At 45.8% G+C, this 19,900-nt stretch overlaps 3 protein-coding genes across 4 annotated transcripts; all 3 read right to left on the reverse strand.

The window, feature by feature from the left end:
* Positions 1-1,806: 1,806 nt before the first annotated feature.
* LOC138119471 (epidermal differentiation-specific protein-like) lies at positions 1,807-12,031 on the reverse strand. 2 transcript variants are annotated; one of them, XM_069031365.1, is made up of 2 exons: positions 11,972-12,031; positions 1,807-2,575 (listed from the first exon to the last, which is right to left on the reverse strand). In XM_069031365.1, exon 2 carries the CDS (start codon positions 2,520-2,522, stop codon positions 1,992-1,994), a length of 531 nt encoding a protein of 176 aa, XP_068887466.1. In that variant the 5' UTR covers positions 2,523-2,575; positions 11,972-12,031; the 3' UTR covers positions 1,807-1,991. The 2 variants fall into 2 exon arrangements, with proteins under 2 accessions (XP_068887466.1, XP_068887475.1); XM_069031374.1 differs by lacking the exon at positions 11,972-12,031 and adding an exon at positions 3,039-3,111.
* LOC138119463 (epidermal differentiation-specific protein-like) lies at positions 10,420-11,455 on the reverse strand. The gene has a single exon (XM_069031356.1). It carries the CDS (start codon positions 11,399-11,401, stop codon positions 10,871-10,873), a length of 531 nt encoding a protein of 176 aa, XP_068887457.1. The 5' UTR covers positions 11,402-11,455; the 3' UTR covers positions 10,420-10,870.
* A 5,602-nt stretch (positions 12,032-17,633) lies between the features above and the next one.
* Positions 17,634-18,960, reverse strand: LOC138119480 (epidermal differentiation-specific protein-like). The gene is made up of 2 exons (XM_069031389.1): positions 18,874-18,960; positions 17,634-18,347 (listed from the first exon to the last, which is right to left on the reverse strand). The coding sequence occupies exon 2, from the start codon at positions 18,292-18,294 to the stop codon at positions 17,764-17,766; it is 531 nt and encodes a 176-aa protein (XP_068887490.1). The 5' UTR covers positions 18,295-18,347; positions 18,874-18,960; the 3' UTR covers positions 17,634-17,763.
* Between the last annotated feature and the right edge of the window lie 940 nt (positions 18,961-19,900).

The following is a 19,900-nucleotide window of genomic DNA, read 5'->3' on the forward strand; positions in this document are numbered from 1 at the left end:
GAACACGTGAGGGAAAACAATATGGCCACACCAAGGTCAGTGGAGAAGGAGGGAGAGGAGGTGCTCCTGGTGCCAGAGCCAAGGTTCCTCTGCAGGCCGTGGTGCAGACCATGGTGAAGCAGCTGTGCCCCTGCAGCCCATGGGGATCCATGGGGGATGCAGAGATCCACCCACAGCCCCTGAGGGAGGTGCCCATGCCAGAGTGGGTGGATGCCTGGAGGAGGCTGTGATCCAGTGGGAGACCCGGTGGAGAGAGGGGCCCCTGCTTCCAGGCTGGAGCAGCCCGTCCTTGGAGGACTGCAGCCCATGGAAGAGTGACCCACGCCACAGCAGTCTGGGAGGACTGTGTGCCCGTGGGGGGAATTCACGTTGCAGCAGTTTTGGGAGGACTGCTGTTTGTGAGAGTGGACCCACGTCTGAGAGGTTCTCAGAGAACTGTCTCCCGTGGGAAGGATCCCACAGTCTCACAGGGGAAGGACTCCTCTCCCAGAGCAGTGGAAGAAAACCACGGGTGACGAACTGGCCAACCCCCCATGTCCTGTCTCCCTGCACTGTTGGTGGGAAGGAGGGAGGGGTTGGGGGAAGAAAAGGTTTTTGTAAGGACTTGCTTTACTTCTCATTATCCTGCTGTGATGTTGTTAGAAATAAACTCACTTTGTACCTCTAGAAGTTTTGCCCTTGGAGTGTTTTCTCCCTGTTCTTAACTCATGAACCCTTCGTTAAATTTTTCTCTCCTCTGTCCAGCTGTTGCAGGGGAGGTTGCGTGATCGGCTTTCATGGGTGCCTGGTGTTTGGCCAGTGTCAAACCATGACATCCCCACAGGTCACATTGCACTGGGAGGGTGTCTCACAGCACCAGGTCTAGTTTGAGTGCACTTGCCTCTGGGGCACAGAAGTCATAAACAGGCCAAGGGCCTGGGAGATCCAGGACCAGTCTATGCTGAGCTCTGGGGATGATGGTGTTTACCTAAGTGAACTGCACTCTGCTAATCCATGGAACTGTGTGAACAGGGATAGGCCTCTGGGACCACGCAAATGACAAAGGGAAGTTTACTCCAAGGAGGGTAATTCCTTATAGGAATAATCTTCTGCAGCTGTGCACATTTGACTGTGTCACTTTTATTTTCCTGATGACCTCTACAGGTCCCTGAAAGAAGAACTCTCGTTACTGCTTTTGTCAGCAATATGCTTGGCATTTTTTGAGATTTGATTTGCCAGGATAGGGAATCTCATTTAAGTTTTGCCATAGTATTGCTCTGTTGAATCCATAGGTCAAATAAGGAACTTCCAAGAAAATACAGCAGCAGAAGGGGGAGGAATACTCTGACAAATAAAACCAAGAAGAAATTAAAGAAAGCATCAGCAACTGAATTGAAAGTGAGGCAGCTGTTTAAAAAAATCAGACAAGTTTTACCATTGGGATCAAGCATTCAGCCAATTCAAATTTATGAAAAGAGTCTGTTTGGTTATGTAATTTGGGCAGTAGAAGACTATATCATCGGTATGATCGATGTCTTGAGATACAGTCAAACATGATATTTAGGTACAGTCTGCAGGTACAATCTGCAGAGTTTGGCCAGGATCACAGCAAAAATCAACATGCTCACCAAGACTTCAGCGCTGGTTGAGTCAAGCCTGAACCCACTGTTAATGAACAGGGAAACTGGAAGATAAATCCTTTCAGGAGACCTCTGCTGAAAATGTCTAAAAGTGACTGCATGGAACATTCTCTGGATACACAGAGACATCTCATCATGAAAGGGCAATATTTATCTACATGAAACAGTACATAAAACAGACCCACTGTTGCTTGCAAGAGATTCTTTATTGGCACCAAGACAAAATGGATTACAGACAATGGCGGAAGCCATGGTATTGCAAGGGCATTTTAAAACAAATCACAAAGAAAGTGAAAAAAGCAGAGGCAGAGATCTAGGTCTCAAATTTCTTGCCAGGGCTGCATCTTTCCTCAGCTTTAGGAGATTTGCATTCTAATAAGAACGGCCAGGACGAAGGGGACGCAGGAAGGAGAGCTTGTCATTGAAATTGATTGCCTTGTAATTTGGAAGGTTTTCATGATCTCGAGCAAGGTGTTGAATTCCACTTCCATCACTGTGCTCACACAGCAGCCAGGCACCTCTCTGGACTTTGTGGGAAGACATGATGTCATTGTCGTGTCCTGCAGCCAGATTGGTTGCTTCTGTTATGACTCTGCTCTTCCCTTGATAGTTGGTATGCTCATAGAGAGTGATCTGGGGATTACTCAGATCTTCAGTGATCATCTGCAGAGAACTGATCTTATTATTCATCCTTGAACTAAAAAAGCTATGGTCTCCCTCCTCAAGTACCAGAAATTGGCCTCCATAGTTTGAATGCTCATAAGCCACCCAAGGCTGGCCAATTACTTTTGCCGAGGAGGCAAGATCATTCCAATCAGCATCTCTTAGATTGGCAATGTCAGAGGTGAATTCTTTGGACAAGCCCTGGAAGTTGGTACGTTCATAAAGGATGATTTTTCCCATCTCAGTAGGACTTCTAGAGTTTTAATTTCTTCCTTTAGGAGCTGGATGACAGCCTGCATGAAAGGAAGACAGAAAACAAGCAATGCTTGTAAGAAGCCTTTTGGACCTCGAAACAAAATGATTGACAGCCAGGATGGAGAAAGGGGAAAAGGAAAAATAAAACATTTTGAACAAAGAATAAACACAGAAGGAGCTGGAAAAGAGTGAGATCATGACATGTGTGTTGGTTTAGGTGTATGCCCAAGAGTAAGTTGTAAAATACTCTCACATTCACCCCTCACAATTGTGCGTTGCTGGCCCCCTCCACCCTCTGCCTTGGTAAGGTCTGTCTGTCCTGCAGCAGCCATCTCCTCATCCCCTGAAAGATGGGCTCAGTCTCTGCACATGCAGACAGCAGACCCTCACGGATGTGCTGCAGCTCTCACCCAGCACTGAAGCCTCCTTCCCTTCCCCTGCATTGCACAGCAGCTGCCCAAGAAACCCTTCCAGTTCTCCTGCACAAAGTGTGCCTCTCACCTTGATGTCAGCTGCAGGGCTGGGGAGAGCTGAGGGTGATTCCTCCAGTGCAGGGCTGCTGTTTGTGAAGGGCATCTCACCTGCCTCCATTTATAGCTTGCTCAGAAGTCTTGTGCAACACCATGTTCCAAGGAACTGAAAGTGTCCAATATTACCCCCAGGGATTAAAACTCATTATCCATTGTATTTTAGTTTCGATGGTCCTACAAACAGACATCTTCTTCCTCTTGTTCAAAAGTCTGTTGAAGCATGAGAGACTTGATGACATGGGAGAAGTTCAGTTCTTGTTTGTCCTTCTCCTCCAGAAGAAAATGGAAGCAGAGTAATAAAAATGGATCAAAGTACTTAGTGACACAGGTGGTGTAGAATGTTTCTGCCTGCGGCAGTTTACATTTTTGCTTTTTTGGGAAGAACATTGAACACACAACCTTACTTTTCCTAAGAGTTTTTCTGGGAGATATCCGGGTGGCAAGAGAGGGCATTTAGGTAGCTTTTTCTTTTTCAATTCCCTTTTCTCCTTAGGATCACAGTGTCAATATTGTTGGAAAAGGCCTCCAAGATCATCAAGTCTGAACTTCAACTGAATGCCACTATGCCCACTAATCCATATTGCAAATGTAACTTCTACTTGTGTTTTGACCACTTCCAATGGTGGTGACTCCACCACTTCCCTGGGTTGCCCATTCCAAAGCTTAATCACTCTTGCTGTGAAGAAATTTTTCTTGTTATCCAACATGAACCTCTCTATGCACAACTGGAGGGCATTTCTCCTTGTCCCTCCCTTGCCTGGGAGAAGGGCCAAACCCCTATCTTGCCACAAGCTCATGTATTGTCAAGAGAAGACATGTCTCCCCTGAGCCTCCTTTTCTCCAGGATAAAGACCCCAGCTCCCTCAGCAGCTCTTCATCACACCTGTGCTCCAGACCCTTCACCAGCTCCGCTGTCCATCTCTGGACTTGCTCCAGAACCTCAACATTTTTCTTGCAGTGAGGGGCCCAAAACTGAACACAGGATTCCAGGTGTGGCCTCACCAGTGCTGAGTGCAGGGCAACAATCACTGCCCTGGTCCTGCTGGCCACACTGTTGCTGATACAGGCCAGGATGCCATTGACCTTCTTGGACACCTCAGCACGCAGATGGCCCATGTTCAGCCCTCTGAAACTCTGGATGCCCCAACCCACAAAGGGTTCTTTAGTGTCCCTTCCAACCTAAACCATTCTCTGATTCTGTGACATATGTAATCACATATATATTTATGTAGAGTAATAGATGTACATGGTACTATCATAGATAATAATCAAAACCATCAATATTCTTATCTCAAAACCACACAGAAAGTCACAGTTTGAAACCCAGAAACAGGATGTAAATAGAGACATTCTGGCATGATGTAAAACCAGCTTCAGAGTCAGAATTTTAAAGCAGAAGCATAGCAAAAGACCACCACAGATCTTTGCAGACATTTATTTTGTACTACATACTGAATATTGTAAATGGTGCTTTATACTGTCAGTCTTGAATTTAAACACTTGAATATGGTTAGACATGGTGGTTTTTGCACAGACACATCAAGCTGCAATCGTGTTGTGCTAAATATATCTCATAACATTCTCCCAATTCAGTCTGAAGTAATTGCTTCAGACAATATTTCTTTCTAATGCTTTTCCTGTATCAACTATTTCCATTTCTGTCTACGGACCACCAATATTGTTTCTCCTCATTTCCCCATCCCCCTTTATTTTCTTCTCTGCATGGGTAAAAATTATCTCTGACATCAATTACTGGTTCTCCCAAATGCTGCACTAGGATCTCAACAACTCCTACTGGGATGCTGCTTTGGAGAAAACAGCATCCCATCAACTCCTCTGCAGGCAATTCTGTAGTGTGTGTCCCCAGGACTCAACCCATCCTCTCTCTGGTCACTGTCTTTCAAGGGGCTCTGATTTCACTTGTTCTGCTCTGGTCTACCTGACCAGCTGCCAAGCACAAGAAAGGTCATCTAATGAGGTATTGAACTGAACTAAACTAACAGTGAATTGTAGAATTTGCTGTATTTCTGCACTTTCCCTGTAAAACTGCCTTTGGTCACTTATCAGTAGGAACTTACTTTGCAAGATCATGCTAGTGAAGATTGTGCTTCCTCTCTGCTGCTTTTGAAATTAACTAACAGGCAGTCTTTACAAGGTTACAAAGTCATCACTAGAACACTTCCCAGAGACAACTCTGAACCCTTGTTCCTTTTTCAGTATTAAAAATAGTTCTAGTTTATGTTTTCACAAAATGTTTTAGGCTGTCACTTAAAATTTTCATGAAAATCTACATTTGCATAAAATGAATTTTTAGCACAAAAGTAACACAAAATCAAGATGGATTGTTTGTTTGTTTGTTTGTTTGTGTGGTTTTTAATTTCTGCTTGCCTTTTTTGTTGTAAGACACTACGATGTCCACTCACAGGAAACTGCAGTAGCCTGACCACTATCACAAATGCAAGGAAGGGAAAAGTTAGAGAGAACTCTGAGACCTGGGTGACTGGGTGGTCAGGATGGGTCTAAGAGCATCTTCCCCAAGCTTTGAGCACTGTGTGGCACAGAGCAGCGTGTGGTGTTTCGGCAGGGAAGCCATGGCTGGACTTGCATTAACACCTCAGCTACAACGGAGGCAGGGACACGTGGTAGAGAGGCTGCTACAGGGCATGGGGTCTGCAAGACCAGATTGAAGAGGCATGGATCCTGCAGAGGCCTAAACCAAGATGGATTGTTCTGTTGGGCCTTGCTGTCTCTTCTCCTTCAGTCACCAGCTCTACAGGTGTCTCCTTCTGTCCTGCTGAGACAAACCTTGCTCTTCTTGGCTGCAGGCTTCCAGCACGTGTGATATTTAAAGTGTGGGAAGGCAAGCTTGTGAGAGTATGTGGAGTGTGACAGCCTCTGTTCCATTCACTTTATCAAACAAAGACATTTTCAGCTGAAGAAGAGTCACAATGGTGTGATTGGCCAGCAAAGTTCAAGCTGGAGTAGCCAGCAAGTAGGGCATGGATGCGGGCAGGGATTTCAGACAGGCAGGAGACTCGTGCTGGAATTCAAGGCAGCCACGACTGCCAGAACAGCAAGGAGAGTAGTGTGTGGTGTGTGTGGGGGCTGGCTGCAAGCACCAAGCTGCACTAGCCAGGGAGGAGGAGACAGCAAAGTGTCCTTTGGTCAGAGAGCCCAGAGGCAGGTATGAGAGTGGAGAGGCTGAGGGCTCTCAGTCGTGTTGGAAGCACCTGTGAAGGTGCTTGTGGCTGTGGAGAGTGAGGGTGTGCAGGTCTCCTCTAGTGGGCTTCCATGTGGATGATCTGCAGAGGAGGAAGGAGATGGGGCTGTCTGCTCTTCCATTCAGTGGGAGTGCTGGCAGTGTCAGCTGTGGGAGGCTGAGGGCAGCCCCTGGTGTGTGGCAGCCGCTGCACTTGGCCGTGGCCGTGTCCTTCCCGTGCACACGGGCGTGCCTGTCTCTGGCTCACACAGCCAACCTCAGCACGGGCTGCCCCTGCAACCTGGGCAGCGGCTCCGGGAAAAGCAGCCCTGGACAGAGACCCTGCAGCCTGGGCTCCAGCAGCCGAGCAGGAGGAGCTCCTGGGGCTGAGCCCTGCTCATCCTGAGCTGTCCCTCCACACGGCACTTGGAGAGTGGCTTGGCCAGAAAGAAACCCTGAAACTGGGGCTTTTCCACAAAAAATCCACCCTCGTGTAACCTTAGTGCTCTTTCCTTTTACTTTCAGTCCTGGTCAGCTGCTTGTAGGAACTCTCATGGGCTTTCTTGGAAGAGCATCTTGTGTGTTGAAATCCCACAGACCCACAGATGCTCTCTCAGTTCTCTTTTTCTTGCACTTGTGGTTGGCTGCTATTCTACTTCTACTCTCTCGAAAGCAAACAGCTTCCTGAAAAATTCTCTTCCAAAAATCCCAAATTCACTGAGAAATCCCTGAACACTAAATAGAGGAGAGACAAATTGCTGGGACACATGAATCAAATCTCTGAGTGCAAGGACAACACAAAGGAGCTCGTTAGACCCATGTCAGTGCACAGAAATCCCCATGCACAGTGCACATGACTCACCATGTCAGTGCACAGAAATCCCCATCAGGACAGCGTCAGTCTGACACGGCTGAATAGAAGGGATGGACAGGGAACATTGATCATCTTCACTTCTAGCAAGATTCCTCAGGAACAATCTGGCTCAGGAAACACTGGGATTTGCCAGTCTTGGTCCTTATGTGATGAGCTTGAATGATCCAGCGAGCCAGGAGGATTGTAGGATTGCTGGACAATTGAAGTTGGAAGTGACCTTTGGTTGCCATTGGGTCCAGTCTGCTGCTTAACACAGGGACAGCTGTGAGGTGAATTATGTTTGCTGGTGGCTTTATCCAGTCAGGTCTTGAAAACCCCTGAGTATGGAGACAACCCAACTTCTCCAGGTGCTGTGATTTAAAATTTGCTGACCTCATTGTGCAATTGTTTCTCAGGCCTGGGAGAGACAAGGCTAAGGGTTCTCAGAGGGGCACAGGAAAAGGACATCTGGAGAGAGTCTTAAATGGCAACAGGGAAGCTCTAAATGAAAATAAGGGAAAAAAAAAAAACCCCTAAGTGTTTTTCAGCACTGGCAGAAGGGCCAGAGATCCTTGGGAATCTCCACTCTTGTAGCTGTTGAGAAATCTCTTGAAGATGGCCATGAGTAACCTGGTCATGTTTCGAGGTAGCTCTGCTGTGAGTAAGAGCCTGGACAAAGGAAATCCTTTCCACACTAAATCTTGCTGTCAGTAATTCTAAGAAATTTTTAAAAGCCTTTGTCGCTTTCTGCCTGATTTCATCCTTTGTTCAATTTCAATGAAGAAGTGTCATCATCAAGTCATGTGTACAATAATTTGGGGATTACTTGTTGGACATTTATGAATTCCATTTCTCCAGTGTCAGACTTCCCTCCCCGTTCCTCCACAGGCTCTCACCTGCTCTCTTGTCAAATGTAATCCTCCATATTGAAGGCTCAAAGTCCTTCTCCACCTTCACTTCATCCTCCTATTACTGAAAAACTTTCAAGAATCCTTTGCTAGAGTTTTGGACCTGACACTTCCACATTTGTTTAGATGCTGTCTTTGAAAAATAAAACCCAAACCTCTGCAATAGCAAATGCAAATTTCCTGAAATATTCCCTTCCATATCCCTCCTTAAACCTTTTCTGTTTTGTAGGATTGCACTCCTCTCTGGTGCATGGGTAGCTGTGCCTAGGACATTCCAAGGAGAATGTATGGACTTCTAGAAGCATTTAGGCTGGAAGGAACCTCCAGGGTTTTCTACATCAAGCTGCTGCTCATGACAGGATGGAGAATGGGGAGATTGTCCCACGCTGGTTTTGAAGCCAGGGGAGAGAAAGCAGTGTGGAACAGGAAGGTTTGTTACTGTACTGCTGTGGAAATACTTCCTGCAAGGGGCTGAGGGAAGAGGAGATGCTGGGAAGAGGCCAGGGCTGTGTGGGTGGGAGAGAACAAGAGAAGAGAGGCTGCAGGAAGGCATGGGGAGCTGATAGAGGCAGCAAGTGTCACCACAGGTAACACAGCATCAGCTGGGCATGGCAGCCACAGACACACAGAACTGTCCTGAGCTGATGGGATATTACTGAACCAAGGAAGAGCAAGCAGGTGGCTGAGCAAGAGCCTCTCCAGGGGGACAGACTGTAAGACAGTCACAGATGTTTGGAATTAAGCATTGCATATTACCTTATTTATCTTCCATTCTGGACTTCTCTTTGCTTCCTTTGGTAAGAATAGGGTTCTGTCAGCCATGACTTTCATGCCTGCAGGTATGGGCAATGAGCTACCTGACCACCCAAAAGCTTTAGTGACTTTTCCAGTTTTCCAGGTAAATCTCATGCTCATAGCAACTCCTTCAAGATTTCACCAGGACCTTGCTCATCTTGGCAGAAGGGTCAAGTTTACAAATTGAAAGGAAAGAGAACGTGAAAGAAGTAAGGCAGGTAACAGGAGACAGCTGTAGCAATGCATAACAAGCCAATCACACAGGTATTCATAGATATTTTTATTTGAATATAAGTGACTGCCTCCTGGCATTTATCCAATAAGCAAAAATATAAGGAATCATTATAGGGGATAAATGCAAGTGACAGAAATCTCTATGTCCTCTCCCTCATTCACTAATGTTTTCTGCACTTTCTTAGACACTGCAGTGAGAGTAGTTATAGTCTTTTGCAAGTATAGTAAACTTTCTGAAGTTAAGATAGCCAGGCTCTGATATCCCTGTAGAAAAATAAATCCCTGGATTTTCCAAGGTTAATAGTAACTCACTCCTTTGTGCATTTGTATCTTCCACCTAAAAGAAGGAGAAATAAGCCCAAAGCACCAATTTCAGGGCAGTGTCTACTACCAAGAAAAGACAAAAGATTAACTGTATGCTTACAAGTTACACCCTAAAGTGAGACATTGCAAGAATCTTCAGGTCATAGTGTCTGTGACAGTGAACACATTCATGTATTACCCACTCTATAACTAATACACAACACATCAGAGAGCCTGACCTGAAACCAGGGCAGAGTGAACTGTATTGCTAAATTTGTACAACCTAACATCACAAAATCACAGAACAATTTGGGCTGAAAGGGATCTTAAACAGCATCTAATGGCAACCCCCTGGTTCAGAAAGGCCAAGTGCAGCTCCTGTCTGACCAACACAGCCACCAACGCAAGGAAATCGGGGCAAAGAGGAGCTCAGCACCGAGGCAGATAAACACTGCAGTGCAGAGCTGCCGTGTGACAGCTGTCACAACACCCAGCTCAGGGCGTGCAGCTGTCATTAGACAGTGATGGAGGAGGGCTGGGACTCTGCTCGTCCAGGTGAACTTGCAGATGGCAACACAGATCAGGGAATATCTTGTCATTCCTCCTCCCTTATCAAGATACTACCAGTTTAAAATCACAAGGCAGTTTTTTCCACTGGGATCAGCCAATCAGGCAATTCAAAGTTATGAGAACCTACTGTTTGATTATGTGATTAATGGCAGTAGAGGACTGTATCTGTATCACCAGCACGATCCATCACTCTGATTGACTGTGGAAGATACAATCAAAAGTGTGATATTTAGATAACACTGCATGGGAGAAATTGTCCAGGACCACAGCAATAATCTACATGCTCACCAAGACTTTAGCACTGGTTGAGTCTAGCCTGAACCCACTGTTACTGAACTGTGAAAATGGAAGGAGACAAATCTGTCCAGGAGACATCCAGAAAAAATATTTGCAAATGACTGCATGAACCATTCTCTGGATACACAGAGGCATCTCTTCATGAAAGAGCAGTATTTATCTATTCTATAGACGCATAAAACAGACCCACTGCTGATTGCAAAAGGTTCTTTAATGGCACCAACACAAAATGGATTACAGACAATGGCAGAGAGCACAGTACCAAAAGGGCATTGTAAAGCAAATTAAAAAGAAAGTGATGCTGGCCCTGCACTTATATTTTCTGTTTCACTTAGCAGCAGAGACAACATGCAATGCTACAGCATTCCCTAGCACGGGACTCTGGGACACCAGCTGAGAGTGCATGAGGTTACACATCCCTGGCATGCCTCTTAACTTGGACACCCTTTCATACGACCAAGTATGATAATCCTTTCATTTATGGGGCAGGAGAGGAGTGCAAGGCAGGATAGAGAAGTACAGATCTGCAATGCAGCACAGCAGAAAGCTCCCAGGAATAAAAGGCTACACAAGCAGAAGTTGAAATCAAGATCTCAAATTTCTTGCTGGGGCTGCATCTTTCCTCAGCTTTGGAGATTTGCATTCTAATAAGAACGGCCAGGGCGAAGGGGACGCAGGAAGGAGAGCTTGTCATTGAGATAGATTGCTGAGTAATGTGGAAGGTGTTCGTGTTCTCGTGCAATGTATTGAATTCCACTTCCATCACTGTGCTCACACAGCAGCCAGGCACCTCTCTGGACTTTGTGGGAAGACATGATGTCATTGTCGAATCCTGCAGCCAGGTTGGTTGCTTCTCTTATTACCCTGCTCTTCCCTTGATAGTTGGTATGCTCATAGAGAGTGATCTGGGGGTTGTGCAGATTTTCAGTGATCATCTGCAGGGAACTGATCCTATCATTCATCGTTCTACCAACATAGTCATGTTCTCCCTCCTCAAGTACCAGTAACCTGCCTGTATAATTTATGTGCTCATAAGCCACCCAGGGCTGGCCAATTACTTTCACTGAGGAGACAATATCATTAAAATCCAAATATCCCAGATTGGAAATGTCAGAAGTGATTTCTCTGGACACACCCCTGAAGTTGGCATGCTCATAAATGATGATTTTTCCCATCTCAGTAAGACTCCTGGAGATGAGAGTTCTTGCTGTAGGCTTTGGATGACAGCCTGCATGAAAGGAAGACAGAAAACAAGCTACGCTTTTAAGAAGACTTTACACAAAATGATGGCAAGAATGGGGAAATAAAGCAAATGTAAAACATTTTTAACAATTAATAAATGTAACAGCAGCTGGAAAGAAGTGAGGGCTTTACATAGAAGCTTGTATTTGGAGGGAAAAAGTAAAATGAGATATGTGCCCACAACTTCCCAGTTTGAAGTAGTTGTGTGTGTTGGTTTCGGTGTATGCCCAAGAGTAAGTCGTAAAATACTCTCACATTCACCCCTCACAATTGTGCATCGATGGCCCCCTCCACCCTCTGCCTTGGTAAGGTCTGTCTGTCCTGCAGCAGCCATCTCCTCATCCCCTGAAAGATGGGCTCAGTCTCTGCACATGCAGACAGCAGACCCTCACGGATGTGCTGCAGCTCTCACCCAGCACTGAAGCCTCCTTCCCTTCCCCTGCATTGCACAGCAGCTGCCCAAGAAACCCTTCCAGTTCTCCTGCACAAAGTGTGCCTCTCACCTTGATGTCAGCTGCAGGGCTGGGGAGAGCTGAGGGCGATTCCTCCCGTGCAGGGCTGCTGTTTGTGAAGGGCATCTCACCTGCCTCCATTTATAGCTTGCTCAGGAGTCTTGTGCAACACCCCGTTCCACAGAACTAGGAAGTGGTATCATGCTCAGGGATCAAAACTCATTAACTGTCCTATCCTAGTTTTGATGTTCCTACAGTCAGACATCTCATTGCTCTCATTCAAAAGTCCATTGGAATGTGAGAGACTTGATGAAATGGGGGAAGTTCAGTTCTTGTTTGTCCTTCTCCTCCAGAAGAAAATGGAAGCAGAGTAATAAAAATGGATCAAAGTACTTAGTGACACAGGTGGTGTAGAATGTTTCTGCCTGCTGCCGTTTACATTTTTGCTTTTTTGGGAAGAACATTGAACACACAACCTTACTTTTCCTAAGAGTTTTGATGGAAGATTTCCAAGTGACAGAGGTGACATTTACGTAACTTTTTAGTTTATCTTTTCCCTCTTCCACTTACAGTCCTTGTATCATTAATGCTGGAAAAGCCACCAAGATCATCAAATCCAGCCTTCAACCAAATGCCACCATGCCCACTAAACCATATTGCAAAGGGCCATTTCTATTTGTGTTTTGAACACTTCTGGGGATGGTGACCGTACCACTTCCCTGGGTAGCCCATTCCAAGGCTTAACCCTCTTTCAGGGAAGAAAAGTTTCCTACTATCCAACATGAACGTCTCCATGCACAACTGGAGGGCATTTGCCCTTGTCCCACCACTAGTTGCCTGGAGAAGAGACAAGCCCCCATCTTGCCACAAGCTCCTTTCAGGTATTGTCAAAGGAAAACATATCTCCCCTGAGCCTCCTTTTCTCCAGGATAAACACCCCAGCTCCCTCAGCAGCTCCTCCTCAGCAGACCTGTGCTCCAGACCCTTCACCAGCTCCACTCCCCTTCTCCGGACTCTCTCCAGAGCCTCAATGTCCTTCTGCTAGTGAGGGACCCAAAATGAACACAGGATTCCAGGTGCAGACTCAGAAGTGCTGAGTACAAGGGGACAGTCACTGCCCTGCTCCTGCTGGCCACACCGTTGCTGATATGGGCCAGGTGCCATTGGCCTTCTTGGACACCTGGGCACAGCTGGCTCATGCTCAGCCCTCTAAAGCTGTGGATGCTCCCTTCCTCAAAGGGTTCTTCAGTGTCCCTCCCAAGACAAACCATTCTCTGATTCTGTGACATATGTGTTCATGTGTATATTTATGAATAGTTACAGATGTACATGGTCCTATCGTAGATGATAATCACAAGCATCAATATTGTTATCTCAAAATCAGAGAGAAGATCACAGTTTGATACCCAGAAAAGGAATGTGAATAGAGAGTTACTCTGAAACCAGCTTCAGAGTCAGAATTTTAAAGCAGAAGCATGGCAAAAGACCACCACAGATCTTTGCAGACATTTATTTTGTACTACATACTGAATATTGTAAATGGTGCTTTATACTGTCAGTCTTGAATTTAAGCACTTGAATATGGTTAGACATGGTGTTTCTTTCCATATTATTGTGCTAAATATGACTCCAAACATTCTCCCAATTCAGTCTGAAGTAAATGCTTCAGACAATATCTCTCTCTAATATTTTTCCTGTATTAACTGGTTTCATTTCTGCCTATGGACCACAGACATTTCCCCATCCTCCTTTATTTTCTTCTCTGCATGGGTAAAAATTATCTCTGACATCAATTACTGGTTCTCCCAAATGCTGCACTAGGATCTCAACAACTCCTACTGGGATGCTGCTTTGGAGAAAACAGCATCCCATCAACTCCTCTGCAGGCAATTCTGTAGTGTGTGTCCCCAGGACTCAACCCATCCTCTCTCTGGTCACTGTCTTTCAAGGGGCTCTGATTTCACTTGTTCTGCTCTGGTCTACCTGACCAGCTGCCAAGCACAAGAAAGGTCATCTAATGAGGTATTGAACTGAACTAAACTAACAGTGAATTGTAGAATTTGCTGTATTTCTGCATTTTCCCTGTAAAACTGCCTTTGGTCACTTATCAGTAGGAACTTACTTTGCAAGATCATGCTAGTGAAGATTGTGCTTCCTCTCTGCTGCTTTTGAAATTAACTAACAGCCGAGCAGGAGGAGCTCCTGGGGCTGAGCTCTGCTCATCCTGAGCTGTCCCTCCACACGGCACTTGGAGAGTGGCTTGGCCAGAAAGAAACCCTGGAAACGGGGCTTTTCCACAAAAAAACCACCCTCATGTAACCTTAGTGCTCTTTCCTTTTACTTTCAGTCCTGGTCAGCTGCTTGTAGGAGCTCTCATGGGCTTTCTTGGAAGAGCATCTTGTGTGTTGAAATCCCACAGACCCACAGATGCTCTCTCAGTTCTCTTTATCTTGCACTTGTGGTTGGCTGCTATTCTGCTTCTTCTCTCTCGAAAACAGACAAACAGCTTCCTGAAAAATTCTCTTCCAAAAATCCCAAATTCACTGAGAAACCCCTGAACACTAAACAGAGGAGAGAGAAATTGCTGGGACACATGAATCAAATCTCTGAGTGCAAGGACAACACAAAGGAGCTCGTTAGACCCATTGAGTCCATGTCAGTGCACAGAAATCCCCATCAGGACAGCGTCAGTCTGACACGGCTGAATAGAAGGGATGGACAGGGAACATTGATCATCTTCACTTCTAGCAAGATTCCTCAGGAACAATCTGGCTCAGGAAACACTGGGATTTGCCAGTCTTGGTCCTTATGTGATGAGCTTGAATGATCCAGCGAGCCAGGAGGATTGTAGGATTGCTGGACTATTGAAGTTGGAAGTGACCTTTGGTTGCCATTGGGTCCAGTCTGCTGCTTAACACAGGGACAGCTGTGAGGTGAATTATGTTTGCTGGTGGCTTTATCCAGTCAGGTCTTGAAAACCCCTGAGTATGGAGACAACCCAACTTCCCCAGGTGCTGTGATTTAAAATTTGCTGACCTCATTGTGCAATTGTTTCTCAGGCCTGGAAGAGACAAGGCTAAGGGTTCTCAGAGGTGCACAGGAAAAGGACATCTGGAGAGAGTCTTAAATGGCAACAGGGAAGCTCTAAATGAAAATAAGGGGAAAAAAAAAAACCCTAAGTGTTTTTCAGCACTGGCAGAAGGGCCAGAGATCCTGAGGAATTTCCACCTTTGCAGTTGTTCAGAAATCGCTTTAAGATGGCCATGAGTAACCTGATGATGCTCTGCCTGAACAAGGGCTTGGACTAGGGAAGTTCCTTCCACACTAAATCTTTCTGCAGTAGTTCTAATGTAGATTTAGAGGCCTTTGTCGCTCTCTGCCTGATTTCATCCATTGTTCAATTTCAGTAAAATTATCATCAACAAGTCATATGTACAATAACTTCAAATTATTTCTTGGACCTTTATAAACACCATTTCCCAACATCAGACTTCCCTCCCAATTCCTCCACAGGCTCTCAATCATTTCAAATGTTTCTACTACTAAGAAAAGATGGAAGATTACATGAATGCTTGTATGTAATGCCTTGAAATGCAACATTGCAAGAATCTTCAGGTCATAGTGTCAGAAACTGGGAAATTACATCAACAAGGATATTCTTGCATCTTTATTTTTTTTCTATTGTATGAAACCACTTCATAATCTTGAACTCTTTCCATATATGTGGTGTTCTTTCAGTGTCCTTCACAATATTCAGCTGTTATCCACTATGTGCCTAAGAAGCAGCTAGAGAGGCACTATTCTTCTACCCTTTAATGCCACAACCATAAACCATCCAGCCTTAGCTGTAAAAATGTTAAAGCTTTAGCAGAGACTTCTGTTTACACAGCTCTCCACAACAGAATAGGATAGATTTCCTCCTCAGTCACCCTTGGAAAGCACAGGATTTTTGGAGATACTTGGAGCTATATAGACTCATTGTGCTGATGTTCAAAATTTAAGAGTATTGCAGAAGAGGTACTGCAAATGTGAAAAAAGGCATATGAAACTGAGAGACTGGGATCTGAAACCACAGCAAGGTTCACTGTATTGCTGAATTTGCACATCCTAGAATCACAAAATCAAAGAATGATTTTTGGCTGGGAGAGATCTTAAACACCATCTAGTTGCAACCCCCTGCCATGGGCAGGGACATGTTCCACTAGACCAGGTTGCCCAAAGCCCTGTCCAACATAGCCTTTGAGAAATGGAGCATCCACAGCTTCTCTGGGCAACCTGTATCAGTGCCTCACCACCCTCATCATATAAATATTCTGTCGAATGTATAATTGAAACCTCCCCTCTCTAGGTTTCAAGGGCCCCGCTAAAAATCTGCAGAGCTGCATGCAGTACTCCAGGCAGGATCTCACCATAGTGGATTACAGGGGAAGAACCTCCTCCCTTGACCTGCTGACTACACCCTTTGGCAGACCAGGATGCGCTTAGCTTTCCAGGCTGCAAGCTCACAGTGCTGGTTCACATCCAGTCTTTCATCCAGCAGTGTCCCCAGTTCCTTCTCAGCAGGGCTGTCCCCAGTCCACTCATCCCCAGACTGATCTGATCCTGCAGATCAGGAGGTGAAGGCTTTGCTGAAGCTGTGCCCATGGCTGTCTCCAATCACCCCCCTGTCCTCCATGTGCCTACAAATACCACTGCAGAAGTAGTTTGAGATATGTGATTGTTGGCCACCCACACATCAATGGCCTTGTCAGCGTGAGTGGAAACCAGTAACAAATGGTGTCCCCCAAGGTCTCCTGCTGGCACCAGACTGCTCCATGTCTTCATCCGTGGCACAGGCAGTGGGATCGAGTGCACCCTGGGCACGTTTGCAGGTGACACCGAGCTGAGGGAATGTGATTGATACGCTGAGGGAAGGGACCGTGGAGAGGGACCTTGGCAAGCTCCAGCACCGGCACCATGTGCACCTCGTGAGGTTCAGAAAGGCCAAGTGCAGCTCCTGTCTGGCCAACGCAGCCATCAACGCAAGGAAATCGGGGCAAAGAGGAGCTCAGCACCGAGGCAGATAAACACTGCAGTGCAGAGCTGCCGTGTGACAGCTGTCACAACACCCAGCCCAGGGCGTGCAGCTGTCATTAGACAGTGATGGAGGAGGGCTGGGACTCTGCTCGTCCAGGTGAACTTGCAGATGGCAACACAGATCAGGGAATTCCTTTTCCTTTATCAAGATACTACCGATTTAAAAGCACAAGGCTGGTTTAACCATTAGGATTAATTAATGAGTTCAAATTAGTGAAAACATTCTGTTTGATTGTGTGATTAAGAGCAGTAGAAGACTGCATCATCCCTCCAACTCCTGCCTTGAGATACAACCAAGCATGTGATATTTAGGTACAATCTGCAGGTGAGAGTTTGGCCAGGATCAGCAATAATCTACATGCTCACCAAGACTTTAGCACTGGTTGAGTCGAGTCTGAACTCACTGTCACTGACCAGGGAAACTGGAAGGAGATAAAACCTTTCAGGAGACATTCATGAAAAAGATGTCAATTTTCTGAATTTTTCACATTTTCTGAATACATTTCCTGAACACACAGAGACATCTCTCCATGACAGGGCAGTGTTGTTCTACACCAATCAGACCATAAAACAGACCCACTGTTGCTTCCAAGAAAATCTTTATTGGCACCAACCCAAAAGAGATTACAGACAATGACAGAGGCCAGGGAACCAGAAGGGCTTTGTAAAGCAAATCACAAAGGAAGGGACAAAAGCAGAGGCAGAGAACAAGGTCTCACATTTCTTGCTGGGGCTGCCTCTTTTCTCAGCATTGCAGGATCTGCACTCTAACAGCCACAGCCAGGGCGAAGGGGACGCAGGAAGGAAAGCTTGTCATTGAAATTGATTGCCTTGTAATTCGGAAGGTTTTCATGATCTCGAGCAAGGTATTGAATTCCACTTCCATCACTGTGCTCACACAGCAGCCAGGCACCTCTCTGGACTTTGTGGGAAGACATGATGTCATTGTCGAATCCTGCAGCCAGGTTGGTTGCTTCTCTTATTATCCTGCTCCTCCCTTGATAATCAACATGTTCATAGAGAGTGATCTGGGGATTGTGCAGATCTTCAGTGATCACCTGCAGAGAACTGATCTTATCATTCATGTCTTTACCAACAAAGTTATGATCTCCCTCCTCAAATACCAGAAATTGGCCTCCATAGTTGACATGCTCATAAGCCACCCAGGGCTGGCCAATGACTTTCACTGAGGAGACAATATCATTCCAATCAGCATCTTTTAGATTTGAAATGTTGGTGTGGAATTCTTTGGACAAACCCTGGAAGTTGGCATGCTCATAAAGGATGATTTTTCCCATCTCAGCAGGACTTCTGGAGTGTGGACTCCTTGCTGTAGGAGCTGGATGACAGCCTGCATGAAAGGAAGACAGAAAACAAGCAATGCTTGTAAGAAGTCTTTAGACACCAGGCACAAAATGATGGGAAGCGTGGTGGAGAAAAGGAAAAGTAGAACATTTTTAGCAGAGGATAAACATAGCAGCAGCTGGAAAGGAGTGAGGGCATGACATAGAAATTTCAGTTTGGAGGGAAAACTTAAACTTACATATGTGCCCACAACTGCCCAGTTTGAAGTAGTTGTGTGTGTTGGTTTCGGTGTATGCCCAAGAATAAGTTGTAAAATACTCTCACATTCACCCCTCACAATTGTGCATCGCTGGCCCCGTCCACCCTCTGCCTTGGTAAGGTCTGTCTGTCCTGCAGCAGCCATCTCCTCATCCCCTGAAAGATGGGCTCAGCCTCTGCACATGCAGACAGCAGACCCTCACGGATGTGCTGCAGCTCTCACCCAGCACTGAAGCCTCCTTCCCTTCCCCTGCATTGCACAGCAGCTGCCCAAGAAACCCTTCCAGTTCTCCTGCACAAAGTGTGCCTCTCACCTTGATGTCAGCTGCAGGGCTGGGGAGAGCTGAGGGTGATTCCTCCCGTGCAGGGCTGCTGTTTGTGAAGGGCATCTCACCTGCCTCCATTTATAGCTTGCTCAGAAGTCTTGTGCAACACCCCAACTGACAGAATGAAAAGTGACTGAAACCCTCCAAAACCAGATCAGCCACAGTAAATAAAACACACCAAAGCACATTGTGACACATGGGCTGCGGAAGTTTCCTTCTTGTGGCAGTTTATATACTTGCTCTCCTGGCATGTGCTTAAAATTAACAAGGAGTATGTATGGGAGACATCCAGGTCAGAGATGGCATTGAAGTACCAGATTTGAAAAAAAATTCCCTTTTTTCCTTAAGATCATGGTGTCATTAATGTTGGAAAAGGCCTCCAAGATCATCAAGCCCAACCTTTGCCCAAATACCACCATGCCCAGTAAACCGTATTGCAAATATCACTTCTACTTCTCTCCCCTGGTTTCATAACCAGTTTGGGACAATCTCCCCAAACCCTGAAGGTTCCTTTCAGCCTAAATTCTTCGAGGAGTCCATACACTCTCCTTGGAATGTCCTAGGCACAGCTACCCATGCACCAGAGAGGAGTGCAATCCTACAAAACAGAAAAGGTTTAAGGAGGGATATGGACGGGAATATTTCAGGAAATTTGCATTTGCTATTGCAGAGGTTTGGGTTTTATTAATCAAAGACAGCATCTAAACAAATGTGGAAGTGTCAGGTCCAAAACTCTAGCAAAGGATTCTTGAAAGTTTTTCAGTAATAGGAGGATGAAGTGAAGGTGGAGAAGGACTTTGAGCCTTCAATATGGAGGATTACATTTGACAAGAGAGCAGGTGAGAGCTGCTGGTGAATGGGGAGGGAAGTCTGACACTGGAGAAATGGAATTCATAAATGTCCAACAAGTAATCCCCAAATTATTGTACACATGACTTGATGATGACACTTCTTCATTGAAATTGAACAAAGGATGAAATCAGGCAGAGAGTGACAAAGGCCTCTAAATCTTCCT

The sequence above is a fragment of the Aphelocoma coerulescens genome, chromosome 1 (genome assembly GCF_041296385.1).
Source record: "Aphelocoma coerulescens isolate FSJ_1873_10779 chromosome 1, UR_Acoe_1.0, whole genome shotgun sequence".
In the NCBI taxonomy this organism is placed as follows: domain Eukaryota; kingdom Metazoa; phylum Chordata; class Aves; order Passeriformes; family Corvidae; genus Aphelocoma; species Aphelocoma coerulescens.

Coding starts and splice junctions, on each gene's coding strand:
- LOC138119463 (XM_069031356.1), bottom strand. CDS start 11,401: ATGGGAAAAATCATCATTTATGAGCATGCCAACTTCAGGGGTGTGTCC.
- LOC138119471 (XM_069031365.1), bottom strand. CDS start 2,522: ATGGGAAAAATCATCCTTTATGAACGTACCAACTTCCAGGGCTTGTCC.
- LOC138119480 (XM_069031389.1), bottom strand. CDS start 18,294: ATGGGAAAAATCATCCTTTATGAGCATGCCAACTTCCAGGGTTTGTCC.